This window comes from Coenobita brevimanus, chromosome 16 (assembly GCF_032717465.1).
Source record: "Coenobita brevimanus isolate Jiangsu-jjx chromosome 16, ASM3271746v2, whole genome shotgun sequence".
Taxonomy (NCBI): Eukaryota; Metazoa; Arthropoda; class Malacostraca; order Decapoda; family Coenobitidae; genus Coenobita; species Coenobita brevimanus.
In genome coordinates, this window is record NC_136969.1 from 14,011,142 (window position 1) to 14,029,735 (window position 18,594).

At 43.2% G+C, this 18,594-nt stretch overlaps 1 protein-coding gene across 1 annotated transcript in view; it reads right to left on the minus strand.

Annotated features, from left to right (window-relative positions):
• Nucleotides 1-367: 367 nt before the first annotated feature.
• The window catches only part of LOC145390973 (putative neural-cadherin 2), a 159,676-nt gene continuing 141,449 nt past the window's right edge, over nucleotides 368-18,594 (minus strand). The window contains exons 23-30 of the mRNA XM_080265707.1: nucleotides 18,510-18,594; nucleotides 17,350-17,689; nucleotides 15,918-16,107; nucleotides 15,148-15,380; nucleotides 12,452-12,583; nucleotides 10,246-10,578; nucleotides 9,453-9,587; nucleotides 368-483 (exon numbers count right to left, since the gene is read on the minus strand). The exon at nucleotides 18,510-18,594 is cut by the window's right edge and continues 263 nt beyond it. Coding sequence (XP_080121833.1) covers nucleotides 368-483; nucleotides 9,453-9,587; nucleotides 10,246-10,578; nucleotides 12,452-12,583; nucleotides 15,148-15,380; nucleotides 15,918-16,107; nucleotides 17,350-17,689; nucleotides 18,510-18,594 — 1,564 coding nt within the window. The remainder of the gene's footprint in view (nucleotides 484-9,452; nucleotides 9,588-10,245; nucleotides 10,579-12,451; nucleotides 12,584-15,147; nucleotides 15,381-15,917; nucleotides 16,108-17,349; nucleotides 17,690-18,509) is intronic.

The window sequence follows — 18,594 nt, forward strand, 5'->3', positions numbered from 1 at the left end:
AGCCTGCCAACCTTATAAAACGTTCTATCCTGCTACCCCAACAGAAGGAGTTTGTGGACAGCCTGCCGAAGACTGTGACTGGGAAGATCAAGAGGGCGGAGCTGTGGAACTGTGAGTGGGGGAGGAAGTGAAACCCTGAACCACAACTTACTATGTCAAAATAGTAATGCTGCCTCAGCCCTTACACTCACAGTACTGACCAACCATGTTGGGATCCTTGTGTGAAAGGTGGTCAGGTCTTGGTACAGTACTAAGTTTGGTGTTTCTTTTGAAAGAATATTAGAACAGTTCAAAACTGTTGTTCTTGTTGCTGTTGTTGCTTAACTTTTGTCTGTCTGGCCGAGCAGACTCGATGACCAAAGGTAAGCTACTGCATCTGTGGGGCCGTCCTACAGGTACAGGACAGTACAAACACCGCGAGTAGGGAATCGGCACACCCTTGTGGTACACATCGCCTCGCCAAGGTCAGACCAGGGTCCTTACCTATGGCGAGGTGCAGGGAAATATCAGATTTGACAACTGAGTGGCACCCGGGGTAGACAGTGCCACCACGTGTGGGCTCCTTATCAGCGCCACTACAAAACTGTAACACACAGTTTTGTAGTGCTCTGCATATCACTACAAGAATGTAGATAACTGCATACTGATTGAATATTATTGTTATATGAATTGTTTTAGAACCTAATTATGCAAGTTACACACTACAGTTACGTCCTTTTGCAGCTTATTTCACATAGCTCAGTGACAAAAAAAATAATAATAAAATAAAATAAAATTCTATGGCCTCTTCATAACCCTTCTCCACGCCTTGCACCATATACTGGTGTTGATCTATTGCAACACCTCACCATTCAAGATGGAGAGATGGCAATTTTAGGCCAAGTTAGAGTAAAAAGAGAATAGTAACTTACTGCCGTTTACCTGTAGAAGTGTGTGTGTGTGTGTGTGTGTGTGTGTGTGTGTGTGTGTGTGTGTGTGTGTGTGTGTGTGTGTGTGTGTGTGTGTGTGTGTGTGTGTTAAAATGAATGGCAAGGAATACAGGGTGGTACGTAAATTGCGCTCCACAAGAAACTCATTTGGTGGTGTCTTATGTCTTGTGGGGACGGCTTAGGCTGCTGGTGTGGTCCTTGGTGTGGCAGTGGGTGTGGTGAAATAACGTATACATTGAGGACATGAACAAATGATGCTGGACAGAGGGATAACGTTTACTAAGTCGTTCCCACATCACACAAAATATGTGTGTGTGTGTGTGTGTGTGTGTGTGTGTGTGTGTGTGTGTGTGTGTGTGTGTGTGTGTGTGTGTGTGTTGTGCTTGTGCGTGTGTGTTGTGCTTGTGAATACTTGAGAGAGAGAGAGAGAGAGAGAGAGAACTTTATATGGTACTGTAGTTTCCGTAGCACCTTTCACTCAGCGATTTTTTCTACGCCTTACACCTCAGTATCTCTTGTATTCACTGATGCAAAGTATGTCGATATAAAAGTATGTCGATATAAAAGTATGTCGATATAAAAGTATGTCGATATAAAAGTATGTCGATATAAAAGTATGTCGGTATAAAAGTATGTCGATATAAAAGTATGTCGGTATAAAAGTATGTCGATATAAAAGTATGTCGGTATAAAAGTATGTCGGTATAAAAGTATGTCGATATAAAAGTATGTCGGTATAAAAGTATGTCGGTATAAAAGTATGTCGGTATAAAAGTATGTCGGTGTAAAAACTTTTTTTTTTTTAATAACAGAACAGAGGAAGGAAAAACAAATGAATAAAAAAATAATCCATACACCAGATTACTGGTGTCCTCTGTTCATAAAATATCTGTAACAGTTAGACTTGAACAGTTGTGGGTTGAAATTTGGAGGGAAACAACTCTATGGAAGCGAGTTCAGAGAGATGCAGTTCGGGGAATGAAAGAATTCTGATAGGCAGAAGTTCTGCGATATGGCTGAGTGACATTCCAGTCATGAGCGCTACCAGATGCCCGTGTAGCACGAGGGAAGGCATGGAGAGGTGGCACCATGGACGCAACTTTGTCTGAGCATTTGCCATAAAAATATCTGTAAAATAATGCAAGGGAGGCAACATTCCTTCTTACTTGTAGGGGAGGTAGTTTATATGTAATGGCAGGGTTGTTAATGATTCTAACAGCTTTGTTCTGAATTTTGTCTAGTTGTTTTAATGTAACCTCTCCACAACCATTCCACAAGGGTGAACAATATTCAAGCTGAGAGCGCACATGACTCATAAATTATAGCTAACTGCTCGTCGGTGAAGAAGTTACGGACTCTGTACAATAATCCAAGTTTTTTTTAGGCGGTTCTAGCAAGTGACATGAGAGGTCCAGCTGAGGGCATTGTTAAGTGAGACTCCGAGAATTTCAATACTTTTGGAGACGGGAATATCAGTAGCACTGAAGGAGACATAAGATGTAATCTGCAAAATAAATCGCTTAGGAAGAGGTGTTACGAAGCTTTTTACGTTGCAAGGGAAATTCAAATGGATCCTTTTTTTTTTTTTTTCAGCTATCCTTTACAGTCAGATTTCAAACTATACTCTCTTCATTTCACCTTGGCGTAATACTGCTAAATCTCCAACCCGAATACCGTACTGCAGCATGAGATTGATACTAGAATATGATGCTGGTCACGAAGAAGTGCTATGGAAAGGAGGTTGAGTCTCTGCATGGCCGTTTTCTTTGAAGGATATCTCTCTACTTTGAATAAGCTTTTGTAAGAGATTATCACTGGAATTTGATGTTATACCCTTTTCACTCTAACTTGGTCCAAAATTGCCATCCCTCCATCTTGAATAGGGAGCTGTAACAAGAGATTAATTGTAGAATACAGAACTAGTCACGAAGAAGTGCAACGGAAAGGCTGAAAATCCACAGTACTGACTTATTCTGCCATTGAGCACAGGAGATAAGCCGCAAAATGACGAAAATCTGGGCCAAGTTTAGGTGAAAGAACAATAGTCACGAAGAAGTGCTATGGACAGGATGCAGAGGGGCTGTACCTGAGAGAAATACCTCACACAAAATGGCCGAGCACTATGACATACCTCAGCTGGAGATGACACACACAGTTGGTCCGATTCGTTCCCTACACTCGTCTCATTCACGTCTAGATATTATTCGTCCTTGCCTGGGGATTTACTCGTCTGGTTTCTACGCACAAACAGCACTCAGAACGCCAAAAACCCACGCCAAAACCCCACAAAACCAGAAAAACTTCGATGCGTCCATTCGCTTCCAAAGCGACTGAAAGTTGTGACGTCACGGGGGTAATCATTGTTTTTCCAGTGCGGGTATGTTCTCTCGAACCTAATGAGCCTGACTTCCTACCTGCTTACCTACCTTCTTACCATCCACTACTGCAATAGTACTACTACAACAGTAGTAGTAGTAGTAGTAGTAGTAGCAGCAGCAGCAATCCTAGGTTCATCTAAAACATGAACCCAGCAGACAGCTGGTTGAAGCTGTCCCTCTCCTGCATTCCACCAACCCCCTTCCAGAGGATAAGGAGGGAGTTGAGGGGCACTTGCAACACCAGGCAGCGGAGCCGCCCAGGCATGTCATTGCTACCGCGCGAAGGCGTCCTCTCTAGCACCTCAGGGATCGGAAGCATCTATCTATCTATCTATCTATCTATAGCCCGACGCCCTAATCCCGCAAAGGGTGGCCGCAGACAAAACGCCTCCAAGTCGCTCTGTCACCCACCATTTGACTACCCTCCCCCCAACTCACTCCCCCCTCCCTCATATACCTCTCAACTCCTTCCCCCCACCTCATCCTCGGTCTACCCCTCCCTCTCCCTCCCTCCACCTTACCTACATACACCCTCTTAGTCAGTCGTTCATTCTCCATTCTCTCCACATGCCCAAACCACCTCAGTGTATTTCTCCTAATCTTCTCAACCACATCCACATCCACCCCACAACGTTCCTTCACTTCTTCATTCGTCAACCTGTCCCTCCATGTCACTCCACATGCTCCTCTCAAGTAACTCATTTCCACTGCTCTCACTCTTGACTTGTTCCCCTCTTGCAAGGTCCATGCCTCACTTCCATACGTCAGGGTAGGGATCACAATACTATCATGCAGTGACTTCTTAACTTCCATACTCACCTCCCTATTTCTCATCACTGCTTTCAGTGAACCAACAACCTTCCTTCCCTGCTGTACCCCCTCATGCACTTCATCCCCCAAAGTTCCATCCTTACTCATCACACTACCCAAGTACTTGAATGCACTCACATTCTCCATATCCTCACCATTCAACCTCACTGTACATTCTGTGACTTCATTCCTCTCAAACACCATAACTTTACTTTTGTTTACATTAACTTTCAGCTTCCTCCTCCTACACACTGTCCCAAATTCATTCACCAAACCTTGCAACTCCCATTCATCTTCACTCAACAATACTGTATCATCAGCAAACAGCGACACCGGAATCTTCCAAATCTCACCCTCATTCATTAGAGCCACCCCCACATTCACTGCCCTACCTTGCACCTCCTTTACAACCCCATCCATATATATATTAAACAGCCATGGAGACATCACACAACCCTGTTTCAGTCCCACATTGAGATCAAAGAACTCACTCAGCTCACCATCCACTCGCACCGTAGCCCTAACTCCTTCTTACATACTCTTCACAGCACTCAACAATTTCCCCTCCACTCCATATATTCTTAATACCTTCCACATACCTTGCCTATCTATTCTGTCATAATCTTTCTCCAAGTCCATGAAGCCTTCTTTAGATACTTCTCCACTAAACATCTTAGAACAAATATCTGATCTGCACACCCTTTTCCCTTCCTAAATCCCCCTTGTTCTTCTCCAACTAGCTCCTCTGTCATATGCCTAACCCTATCAATGAGTATTCTACCATATATTTTACCAGTCACACTAAGAAGGCAAATACCCCTATGGTTACCACATACTTCTCTTTCCCCTTTTCCTTTGTATAAAGGAACAATTATACCTAATTTCCAGTCCTCTGGAACCCTTCCCTCTTCCCAAGCCAATCTACACAACTTCCATATCCACTCCACAACAATCGCACCCCCATACCTCAGCATTTCGGAAGCATACATAACTAAATAAATATAAAAATACAATGGGCTTCCTCCAACAAACGTTTCTCACACGTCACAGCTCCACATAAACACAAACGTTTGCCCGCCTCAAAGCCCTCCGGACCTCCACCGTTGTATGGAAATTATATTGACTTCCACCTCTTCATCATCCAGACCTCTTTCCTATCTAAAGATTGGGTGAGATAGAGTAAAGAGAGCAAGAAAAAACATAATAGAATGAGGAACTAACCAAAAATCTGAATATTAAATGGACCACACTCTCATTCACACACCATTCAAGCCCCCGAAATCTTGACTTACATCCCACAGTTATATATATCCACACTCTGCTCTTCATACTATTTATCAGCTGGTATCAGTTAAATGGGCCACAACTATAACAGCAGGGTAAGACTAGAATACGATGCTAGTCGCGAAGAGTGCTATAGAAAGGATGTAGGGCTGTAGCATTGTCTTTTTCTGCCACTGAGCTACGTGAAACAAGCTGCAAGAGGACGAAAATCTGGGTCAAGTTAATATGAGAGAACTATATCAACAAACGGCTTAGGAAAAATGGGCCGTCTTTCTCCTGTCCTTGTCCCACCCTATCAACATTTTCATCCCGTGTTTTCTATCTTCCCAGGCCGTCTTGCTCAGTTCTTTCCTCCTCGGCTGTGGAGAGGCTCACGGTCTGAAGGAGTATGATATTCTTTTGAGGACTATGGTGTTTCCTGAAGCTGACCAGGATCTGTTAGTAGTGGTGAGAATAAAATAAAAAGATATAAATGGATCTCTTGTTGTGTGGTCCCAGGATCATCTGAAACGTGAACCCGGTGGACTACAGGCTTAAGTTGCCTTTCTGCTGTCCACTGCCCTACTCTGGGGGGTTAGGGAAGTAGCTGATGGACGTTTGCATAACCAGGCAGTTGCGCCGCCCGACCACAACAATGCCACTCCACTAAGGCCTCCCTCTGCCACACCGTAGATTGGTCTGAACGGTATGCATAGAACAGTCCATTCATTGGCTACTGAAGTTGTTTTTAATATCGACTCAGCATCATTAACAGACAAGAGAATGCTGAGGTGTAATATGCTGAATAAATCGCTAAAGAAGAGGAGCTACGGAATCTCCAAAGGCATTTATTATACAATTATTAGTAAGACAGGTCCATGATATCACTATGTTGTTGTTGTTGTTGTTGTTGCTGTTTTTTTTTTTAAGCTTGGAGAGAGAGAGAGAGAGAGAGAGAGAGAGAGAGAGAGAGAGAGAGAGAGAGAGAGAGAGAGAGAGAGAGAGAGAAATTCAAGATCCGTTCAATTCCAGATATCTAGACACATTCTGATTAAAAGACTGGAGGTCATAGGCAGACGGAAATACAGACAGGGGATGACAGTTCCAGAGTTGACCTGTTATAGTACAAACAGTGTGACCGTCAGTCCTAGCATTAAGCAGTTTTCAGTTTTCGATTTAGCTGGTACACTCCCTTTCAATAGTTTTCCTCTACACTGAATAAAGAAATAATGATACAATAGTGAGTTTTCCCATCAGTGCTAATATTGCTTACTAATTTCCATACTTGACATGCTGTTTGGCCATGTGGAGAGGGTGGAGAGTGAGAGACTGACGAGGAGAGTGTATGTGAGTGAGATGGAGAAGGGCAGAAGGAGGGGGAGGCCAAGGATGAGATGGAGGAATGCAGTGGAGTATATGGGAGAGGGGGGGGGTGAGATGATGGAAGGGCAGCGAAATGGCGAGGGACAGAGCGACATGGAGGCGATTTGTTTGTGGCCACCCCTTATGGGATTAAGGCGTTTGGAAATAGACAGATAGATAGATAGACATGCTCAGTACACGATATACATTTTACCACACCACATAGTATTAAGCCTCCCACAATAACGTTAAAATCTCTGAAATATATTACGTTAAACATGAGAAATTTAAGCATTTTTAGAAGGTTAAACATTTACTAAAGATAATATGTACAAGGTGTGAGACAAACACGTATGGAAAAATGGCTACTCTTTAAATATTAGTTATGCTTTCCATCACAGTTATATAACAGTACCAAAGCTTAGTTCATCCCTTCAGTGATCAGTGCAACTTCCACTCGTGTGATCGGTACAGAAATAATGTCGAGAAGAAACTGCACACACACACACACACACACACACACACACACACACACACACACACACAGAGTTACGCCCTTCAATCCGACAGCGTGTCACATCGATATATTCTTGCTACCGACACCGACTTTACACAGCCTTGGGAGACTTACGGCAGTTGAGGCATAAATTACATAACTTTTTTTTTTTTTATGTGTCCGACTCTGGGCATAGGCTTCACAGCCTGCTCTCAAGGCCCAGTAGTCCTCCTACATACCATACACCTCTACACGTGACCGCTTCGGCGCTAACACCCACCATCCATATTGAATACATGCTAGGGCTGTCTCATACAGGACTGGTGTATTGGTATTAGCGGGGGTATTTTTACGACATGTCGGTTGGTCTTCTGGTAGATCAGTAAAGTCTGATTTTATGAAATTAAAATCCTTAATCTGTTCCTTGCCCCAGCGGGGATTTGAACCTGGGTCCGGTAGGACCGCAGGCCACGTCTCTACCGACTGAGCTACCTCCTCCCCCTGGAGGAGGAGGTAAGGGAACAATAGGAAAGGAAGAGGAAGAGGACGACGAGAATAATCTTTAAGAGGAAGAGAATCAGTAAGGAATACTTGTGGAGTGTTGCTTGTTTATGTCCTGATAACAGAGTGAATGAGGCCAATGATAATTCTTGTACACCGCTTACAACACAAACGTCAACTATACAAGAGAATGGTCCCACGAATCCCCTTTGCCACTGGCGTTTTTTCCACAGCCTTCCCTTTTTTTTTTTTTTCCCCCTAAGGAGGAGCAAAAATCTGTTGTGTAGTAACTGCCTTGGTAAAAGTGACTCCAGCTGGATGGACTGGAATCCCGCTGGCTTGACTGACAATGGCACCTGATATTTGTCTTCATCCTGTGGAGGGAGAAAATTGGAAATTTTGTAAAAGACATTAAAACCGTAATAAGTATGATGATAGCCTATAAGGAAAAAGAATTAGTGAAGTTTACACCTTGTGATGTGTGCTGAAAAAAGTACAATTACTCTGTTAATAAAAATCCGTAATAATCTAAGCTTACGGGGAAACTGGAAGCCCATTGCTCAAAATGCCTCTTTGGCCGTTATCACTGTTTTCTTCCCGCAAGGCATACACACTTTGATCATCCAGGAACTACAAAGTATCTATGGCTTTTATGGATGTGGAAAATCAATATGACAAGGTAAACATAGACGCATTATTGAAGATTTTGCATATGTCTGGTGTGAACAGTAAGCTGCTCATTGCTGTTACGAGATTTTATGATGGTACTGATATATGTGTATGGGTTTGGGGGCATCAGACTGAATGGTTTAAGACCAGTGCTGGAATGTAAGGTTGTGTAATATCCCTCTGCCTGTTCAGTATGCTGTATCTATCTATCTATCTATCTATCTATCTATATATATATATATATATATATATATATATATATATATATATATATATATATATATATATATATATATCATCATCATCAGCCGTTTGAGTATCCACTGCAGGACCGGCCTATCCTAGCCGAAGTAGGGACGATACAGCCAATGTATCTCTACAAAGTGGCTTAGGCTCTCTGGTAGAGACTGTATGTAGGGTGTGAAGTGCTTGTAAGTGTAATTGTAGTGCTGGAGTGGCTTTGGATGTGTGTGTAGTCTGTGAACCAAGTGTAATCGGACCGAGCAAGCCGACTGGGTGCAAGCATACTTTTATAGTAAGCGACACTGATTCAACCACAGCACCCCTGATGTCCGCCAAGCAGTACGTGCCCAGGAGAACGCTCCCAAAGTATTTTACCCTTGCGGGGCGCGAACCCTCGCTCTCCAGTGTGCGAAAACGCACACTTTACCACTGAGGCGGCTCCATATATATATATATATATATATATATATATATATATATATATATATATATATATATATATATATATATATATATAACGCACACTTTACCACTGAGGCTCCATATATATATATATATATATATATATATATATATACCGTACTTTTCATTTATTCATCATAATCATACAAAATTTGTGCATATTCGTTTGTTCTGATCTGTTGTGCTGGATCGTCTTTCACTTGCATCTCTGAAATAATACTTTATTTACTTTATTTCGTAATGGCAGTTCAGCAGTTCCGATACACATTTTCTACTGACCAACAACATTTTAAAAAGTAACTTGAAAGGTAACCAGTGTCATCAGAGTATATTAATTACCTGGGTGTTTGTCTGGCTGGAGGGAGGGAGAGGAATTTTCTGCATCAGAGAGATTCTTCAGCAGGTCAAACACTTGGCCATACTCAGGCACCAGAGGCTGAATGTTGTCCTCGTCCCCTGACTCGGAATTGCCACCTGAACAAAGAAGTGACAGGCAGTGTAGGCGATGAGTTGCTACAGAGACGAAGGATAGAGACTACTAAACCCTTCTTCCTCTAACTTGGCTTAAACTGCCATCTCTCCATCGTGACTGCTGAGTTGTTGCAACAAATTAACACAAGAATATGGTGCTAGTCACGAAGAAGCGCCATGAAATGGATGTAGAGCCGTAGTATTGCCTTTTTCTGTCATAAGCTACGTGAAAGAAGTTGTAAAAGTACGAAAATCTGGGCCAAGTTAGGCTGAGAAGGGTATAGGCATCGTCAAGGCCGTAATTATATGTAAGTGATGTTCATGCACTTACATTTCTGTCAGCTTTTCTCCTCACTCAACTGATTGATGGAAGATAATCAGTTTACACAGAACATACCTACTACATCTGGCTCACAGAGAGTCCCTTGAGAAACTTCAGGTCTACCCTTTGGCTAATATTGAGTTAACATGCCCATGGACTTTTTTCTTCTATTCCCTTTTGCCTCTTGCTAGACTATTATCTTCATCATGGAAGAGCGGTCTAGCAAGGAAAGGATTAACGATGACTATATCTGACTCCCTGGGTGAGAAGTCTCTCTTAAGCTGAATAAAATCATCTGATGACAGATGATAGGTATAACTAACTAATTAACTAACTAACCTTGTGTAGCGGACGACAGAGATCCAGCAGGTGAACAGTCGCCCTCATATGCGTAAGCCCACAAGTCATCCTGCGGGATCAAGGGCGGGACGGGTTTGACTCTCGTACTTGTTGTGGATGTGTGGGTGATGGTTGATACGCTGGCGGCGGCTGGTAGCGTCACAACACCTTCTGCCTCCACACAGCACACCATCTGCTTAACCTCCGGCTTTTCTGGCTTAGCCGCATCATCCTCACTGACCGAAACAGCCTGTGTGGGCTTGTGCAGGCGGTCCTCAGCTGCTCCTGCCACTTTCTCCATACAACACACCATCTGCTTAAGCCCAGGCTTTTCTGGCTGGGTTGTATCATCCACACTGACGGACACAGACTGAGGGGGTTTGTGCTTGCCGTCGTCAGCTGTGTCTGTCAGCAGGTTGGTTTTGTTGGCCGGTATTGCAAAGCTCACCTCGCACAGTGCCCCTTCCTCTGTCACAGGATGCAGCTCTCCAGGAGATATTAGGCATTTGGACACTGAAAGGAAGAGGAGCTGTTGTTGTTTTGATTGTGACCTTGTAGTAGTAGTAGTAGTAGTGCAGTAGTAGTAGTAGTAGTGGTGGTGGTGGTGGTGGTAGTAGCAGTAGAAGTTGTTATCATTGTTGCGGTCCCAGGCTCATCTGATCTTGACCTTAGTTTTACGGTAAGCTGAAATTGCCCGTCTCCTGCCGTCCACCATCTTCCTTTTGGGGAATTAGGAGGCAGCAGAACCACTCGATTATATCAGTGCCATCGCGTGAAGGCGTCTTTCTCCACCACCACGTGAAATAATAGGGATTTAGAGACTGAGAGAGCTTGTGGAAGAATGTGTGAGTGTGAAGGAATGTGTGTGTGTGTGAATGAATGTGTGGGTGTGGGTGAAGGAATGTGTGGGTGTGAAGGAATGTGTGGGTGTGAAGAAATGTGTGTGTGTGAAGGAATGTGTGGGTGTGAAGGAATGTGTGGGTGTGAAAGAATGTGTGGGTGTGAAGAAATGTGTGTGTGAAGGAATGTGTGGGTGTGAAAGAATGTGTGGGTGTGTGAAGGAATGTGTGGGTGTGAAAGAATATGTGTGTGTGACAATGTGTGGGTGTGAAGGGATGTGAGGAAGGCAATCTAAGATAATAATGGAATGTGAAATTGTAAAAAAAATGTAAAATAGTGAAGGAAGGAGCTGCTGTGTGAATAGAAGCAGCAAACACGTGAAGGTGCGAATAAACGAGAGACTGAAGAGAAGCCAGCCAACAGTGACGTAATAAAAGACAGTATTTATGGTGTTAATGTCTATCTATAGCCAGACGCCATAATCACATAGGGGGTGGCCGTTTGTCGTTGAGTTAGTGGTTTTACGGGGAGGGGCACTAACCCTCCGCCAACCCACTTGTTGACACGAAGTTAGGTGCAAAAGTTTGCCTATTATTTCACCTTTCCTATTTCTTACCTCACTCTGTTTGCTAAATATCTTCCATTTATCCCTTTACTGTAACGGGGTCAATATTCTCGATTATTAAGGAAGATCCCTAACACCTATTCCTCAACGATTTATTCTGCTTATTGCACTTTGTTATCCTCTTATGTGGTACTTATATCATTCTAATATCAACACACACTTCATTAATAACCCACAAACTTATATCACCCAGTCGTATCCAAAAATAAATCGCTAAGGAAGAGGTGCCAGGGAGAGACGAGAATACGAACACAGGCCTTCCCTAAGCTGAGTAAAATCGTCTTGAACTGGCAGGTAAAAAAATCGTAATCACTGGTTTTAAGAGGCTAACCAATTCACTGCAATGATTTCTTGATTCTTGTAAATTCTTGGTTCATTCAGACGATTTCCCTCATCTTAGGAGGGTTATCGAGCTGCGGGGGTTAATAAAAAGCTCCAGAAACTCTGCAATATGAGATTTTCCTTGATTGCTGTATAATAAGAAATGTCTAGCTTCCATTAACCCTTTGAGAGAGAAAGAGAGAGAGAGAGAGAGGACAGTAACGTAAGGAATACCTATAGTGAACTGCGAGGTATCTGTGAGCGGGTGGAGTACGAGAGAGTTATCTGCGAGGTTCCTGGTGATGTGCAAACCTTAGTGAGTTAACAGCAAGGTAAAGACATAGGAAATACCTGTAGTGGACTGTGAGACATCTGTGAGTGGGTGCAGTGAGTTAACAGTAAGGTAAAGACAGGAAATACCTGTAGTGGACTGCGAGACATCTGTGAGTGGGTGCAGGATAAGGGAAGTGTCTGCCGGGTTCCTGTTGGTGTGTGAGCCTCTGCCAGCACGCCACCGCTGCAGCCCAACCCGCACCACCACAACCACCACCACTGCAACGACAGGAAGGGAGGAACTATGTTAATACAGTACTTTGCTTCATCATGACAGGGGTTGATGGAGCAGGCGCAGGTGCTGGAACACTCTCAGTAAGGTGGTGTGCTGACTTACTGAGCTGGGTGTTGCAGGTGTGTGTCTCGTGTGAAGCTCTGCCTGCAACTACCCGAGAAAGCGAAGGCAGCTCAGCATAGCTCAGCGCCGGTCAGGTTTTGCTGTGCCTGCAGTTATGCTGATCTAGCCACAATAGACTTCCTAACAGCTACACTCTGCATTCCTACAACTGCATCATACAACTACCTATACAATTACATCATCATACAGTTGCATCATACAACCAGCTATACAGTTACATCATACATCATCATACAGTTACATCATACAACTACCTATACAATTACGTCATACATCATTATACAATTACATAAAACAATTACCTATACAATTACATCATACATCATCATACAGTTACATCATACATCATCATACAATTATATCATACAACTGGCTATACAATTACATCATACATCATCATACAGTTACATCATACACCTAGCAATACAATTACATCATACATCATCATACAATTACATCATACAACTGGCTATATAATTACATCATACATCATCATACAATTACATCATACAACTGGCTATATAATTACATCATACATCATCATACAATTACATCATACAACTGGCTATATAATTACATCATACATCATCATACAATTACATCATACAGCTGGCTATACAGTTACATCATACAACTAGCTATACAGTTACATTACATTAAGGCATATACATTACAGCAGTGTATTCTTTATGTATTCCTACAACCGCATCATACAACTACAACAACATCATACAACTACAACAACATCATACAACTACACCATACAACTACATCATACAACTACATCATACAACTAGCTATACAAGTCCATTAAGGACTATACATAACAACTGCGTATTCTTTCCATCATTCTCGCTGTTTACACACCCTTTAATCAACTCAGACAAAACCAATGGCAGTGAAGGGCTTGGTGAAGGCTACGTCAACTCTGGTGGTTTAGGAATCTATCTGTCGGTTGCCAGACGCCTTAATCCCATACGGGGTGGCCACAAACAAATCGCCTTCATGTCCCCCTGTCCCCCACCATTTCACTGCCCTGCTCCCATTTCACACACCCCTCTCTCATATACCTCTCCCCTCCATCCCTTCATCTCATCCTTGGCCTCCCCCTCCCTCTCCCCCCTTCCACCTCACTCGCATACACTCTCCTCGCAGCAAGAAGCTGCTACATAATAAGTATTTCATAGGACTGACGAGGTTAATGAATAAAATGCCGGTATTATTTTTGACACAGCAATGACAAATCTTCCCTTACATAATACAGTTAGGGAACATACATCTCTTTCAGAACTGTGAGGTAAAAAGTAAAGGTAAAGGGTAGATGCCATGGAGTGTTTAGCTGCGGTACTCATCTCTGTAACATACGCCTTGGAGCACTGCATCATCCAGGTTACCGTAGTTACCTCCCCTACCTGTTACTAAAGGTACTCATTACACCTGCTGTACCAACCCACACAGGATGGCTGGACACCTGAGTTGAGTGACGCCAGCTGCCCGTGCCAGGATTTGAACCCTGGCTATATCGGGCTATATGTTCTAATTATATTTATTTGTCACCGGTATATGTCGGACTGCCCCAGCCTTACTGCATGTCATGGCCAAGTGACAGACGGTTCAAGAAGCAGATGGAAGAGTGATGGGAGGTAAGATCGTGTAAGTGAAGAGGATTAGGTACGGTATATAACGCTGTAAAAATAATAATGTTCGTGACAAGCGAGAACCTTAGATCAGATTAGATAAGAGATTAAAATAACTTGGTGATAGTGGTACTGTTATCCACGAGAGAAGGAGATTACAGAATGTTCCTCTTTGTCCTCTTCTAACTTCGTAAATAAATTTTATGTTACGATGCGAAAATTACAGCAGGGTATATTTGGGTTCTGCAGGATGATCAGGTAAAGAAATGCAAAATCTGTCAGTCTTGTTGCTCCTGTAAAAACATACTTAGGTTACGACAGGGAATCGATCGTATGTATGTCTGAGAATCCCACCCCAGATTACTTAAGGGAGAGTGACTGCCTTATATTCTTCCTACCATTATGTGACTGAGAAAAAAAATACAGCTGCCTGGTAAGGATCTAAATCTCCACACAACGCTAGGTGGCCACCTCAACGGGGCACTCTTAGACCAACTGCACCCAACAAATCCCTCACCAAGAAGGACATAGAGAGCTAGAGGAATGCAACGGACAGAAGAGTTAGTGGACTGACATCTAAGAGCGCTGCCAGGAACGAACTACTGCAATTGACCGTGCAATAATTAAGGAAACAGCACCTATGTAAACACTCAGCAAGAAGCAGATCTGATGTTGTTAGAGCAGGCACGGTGAGGGGAACAGTTAGCAGGCTTGCATCTACGGAATTACGGCCCCCGAACGTACACTTTATTAAGGAAGCTCTACTTATATATACCGTCTACACTCACCAATGAGGAGGACAGAGATAATTAAGGCGGACACAGCCAGGGGGACAGTTAGAGGGGTGGCATCCAAGGGCAGTTTGAGCCACTCGCAGTTGGGACCGGTGTGGGTGTCAGGGCAGGAACAGTGGTAGCCTGGCTGCAGGTTGTAGCAGGTACCACCACTAAGGCACGGTTGGAACACACACTCGTCTACGTCCTGACACACCTTCCCAGTTAGCTGTCTGCCTGAACCACAGCTGGGAAGAGAGAGACTGTGACATCAGGCATAGTACAGTAAACCCTTGCCTCCAGCAGTGTCCCTGCCCCAAGCTGAATAATAACGCTTAGCTGTAGGTTAACATTTTCCCCAAGTTGCATTGATGTGTCCTGAGACGGTAGTAATAGAAAGAAGTAGACATCACTGCATCGTGGATAGGCAACTGAAGTAGGGATGTATTACCTATTTCTTGGTAGCATTTTTCACTAGTATCTTATTCAAGCTTACTTCAAACGAGTTTATTTAGCTGGGTCAGTTATAAAAAAAACAGTGTTAACATTATCACCCGTACCCCTCTTATGGGCAGAACAACTCTAGAACTCTACTTCAGCTAATGCCAGATGATTATATGGAGCTAAAAATAATTATAGGTGACTCATGGTCAGGATAAACCTTTGTGTTCAATTTCAGCTCATTTTATTCTGTAAGAGTGATCCATATTAACCTGTATATAAAAAAAAAAAAAAAAAAAAGTATATTGGTGTGTGGAAGTACTACCAAGACACCTCTGATTCACCTGCACACAGCTTGCCTCCAGGTGTTGTGGCAGGTGAAGGGCGGGATGCAGGTGGTGGTGGTGCAGGGGTCTAGCGATGGACACCCAATCTCCACATTGTGCATTAAGGTCACCCGCCCCCACTCGCTGCTGTTGGCTGGCGAGGGAAAGGTAACTAACGCCCCAGACACCCTCAGGTCATCTATGCAGGCTGATGGGGGAGAGAAAATAAGGAAAAGGTCAGTAGATGGGGAAGACAAATAGTGGTAATGTTCAAGTAAGGAGGACAAGTTACCAGCTGTCTAAACAACCTCACGTCACCTGTGTAGGCTGACTGGCTTAAGGGAAGGGGCAGTTCATTAAATCTGGATACTCTTTTCATATTTTATGTGGGCTGACTGGGTCAAAGGGAAGAATGCACACTAAGGCCACGCATCCCCTCCACTGATGTTTGCTGGTGAAGGAAAAGTCACCAACTTTCTGGACACAGGCAAATCATCAATGCAAGCTCATGCAAAAAAAAAAAAATGACATTTAAATCAAACAGACATGGAATCTCACTTGTTTCACTTGGAACTGTATGTGTAAAACAAATGTTAAATGTAACCAAACAGTCATTAAAGCCCTACTGAGACACCAGCACTGCACTACACTTTGAAACGTAGCAAGAAAAATACTGAAATGATACACTGCAAATTCTCTCTCTCTCTCTCTCTCTCTCTCTCTCTCTCTCTCTCTCTCTCTCTCTCTCTATATATATATATATATATATATATATATATATATATATATATATATATATATTGTACATTTGAATATCACAAACGGCAAATACACTGGAATCAGCTTGAACTTTTAGTTACTGGGAATAATGAGACGCATGGGGAAGTCAAGAGAAAGCTACAGAAGCTGAGGCGAGGTGCATATAAAAGATGGTGTGAATAAGTATCGAGGAATTTCTGGGAATGTATGTTCTGGAAGGAATATCATTCAGGTCCATTGGCACTAACGTTGGAATTTTAATACTCTTTACAGGTACTGTACAGCTACAGTCAAAAATTACTATATTTTGTCTCAAAACCGTCAGACTCTAATGAGGTTCTACTAAAAACCAACAATATTCACACACGACAGGGGAGTTGCAGTCAGGCTTCATTAGTTCAGAACTTGGGACATGAAAGACTATTACCGGTACAATGTTTACAGCAACTGTTCAGTCTGGGTCACAAGTTCGCCCAATATTTCACCTGTTCTACTTATCACTGTCCTCTGTTGGCTAATATTCTTAAGCATAGAGAGGTTTCGTATATTTCTTTGTACATAGAAGGTTCTCTTTAATATAATGCATCTGGGAAGAAAATGACGGGCATGTGTTAAGTGTGAAGCAAACGCAGTGGAACAGTAGGGTCAGTGTTGTGCCATACTGCACATCACAAAAAGCCCCACCACTCACTGTCACTGAGGTCGTCGTGTATTGCCACCAACTTCAGCTTCTCAAACTCTGCCTCTCCGCCCACCATCACTCCTTTCTCGCTGTCCACCTCTAGCCGGACAGGCGGACCATCCACACCTGGGTATATTTGGCCCAGGCTTTGAGAAGTGAGGAGCGATGGAAGACTTTCGTTCCGTCGCCAGCCGTCCCCATCGTCAGCAGAAATGATGATGTTGTGTCCATGGCGACTAAGATACAAGGTGTGCCACAGCCCGTCTGCCAGTGGGAAGCCATCAAGACACACCTCAGACACCAGCGAGGCCTTAGTAGACACAGATGCACAGGCCACACCTCCCCTCAGCTGCCGGTAACAAAAACTTTATGAACCAGTTGTAGGTATGACCAAGTATTATGCCATTACGTTTAAAAATGGCCACCCCTTACACGATTAATATGTCTGGCGATAGATAGACAGACGTTGAAAAATTAGACCAGGGCTTAACTCACTGTCATGTCTTTATATGTTAATTTGGCTTTGCCCAGATAATCTTATTCAACTTTTGGGAAATTTTGTCAGACTGAAAGTGTTAGGTGCAATATTCATTAACCTTCACTATTACTGGGCTCTACCAACTTGAATAAAATTTCTGATGTATAATTCGGTCTTGCCTGATTCTTAACCTTTCCGTCAAGTTTGGTTCAGGTTCATATTAAAACTGAAGTGACCACTGCCTTGTGCCCTTGTCCTTTGATTGACTATTCTTAACATCAAATCCTTTTATTCTTGCATTATCCTTATCCTTTCCACAAATGATGGTCTAAATTGGATTTAATCTGTTTAAACTGACTTTACTCTGACCTTCAAAGTACTGTTCTCAGAAACATCGGATTTATCCCTTTCCTGACCCTCAACAATTCCATCAAGTTTGGTTAAAATTGGATCAGAACAATTTATTTTGCCAACACCCACACGCACGGGTCGAAATTTGAACTTGTCCTGTGCCACACACACACACACACACACACACACACACACACACACACACACACACACACACACACACACACACACACACACACACACACACACACACACACACACACACAGAAAGACAGACATACGCCAATCAAAACATAACATACACTTTCCCTCCACAATCGCGGGTGTGACATCAACATACGTGCAGCCTGAGTGCCGGAGCTGCATGCCGTGAAAGGACTGCCACCAGAAGCCCATTAGGACGGCCCCTCAACCTAACCCTCAGC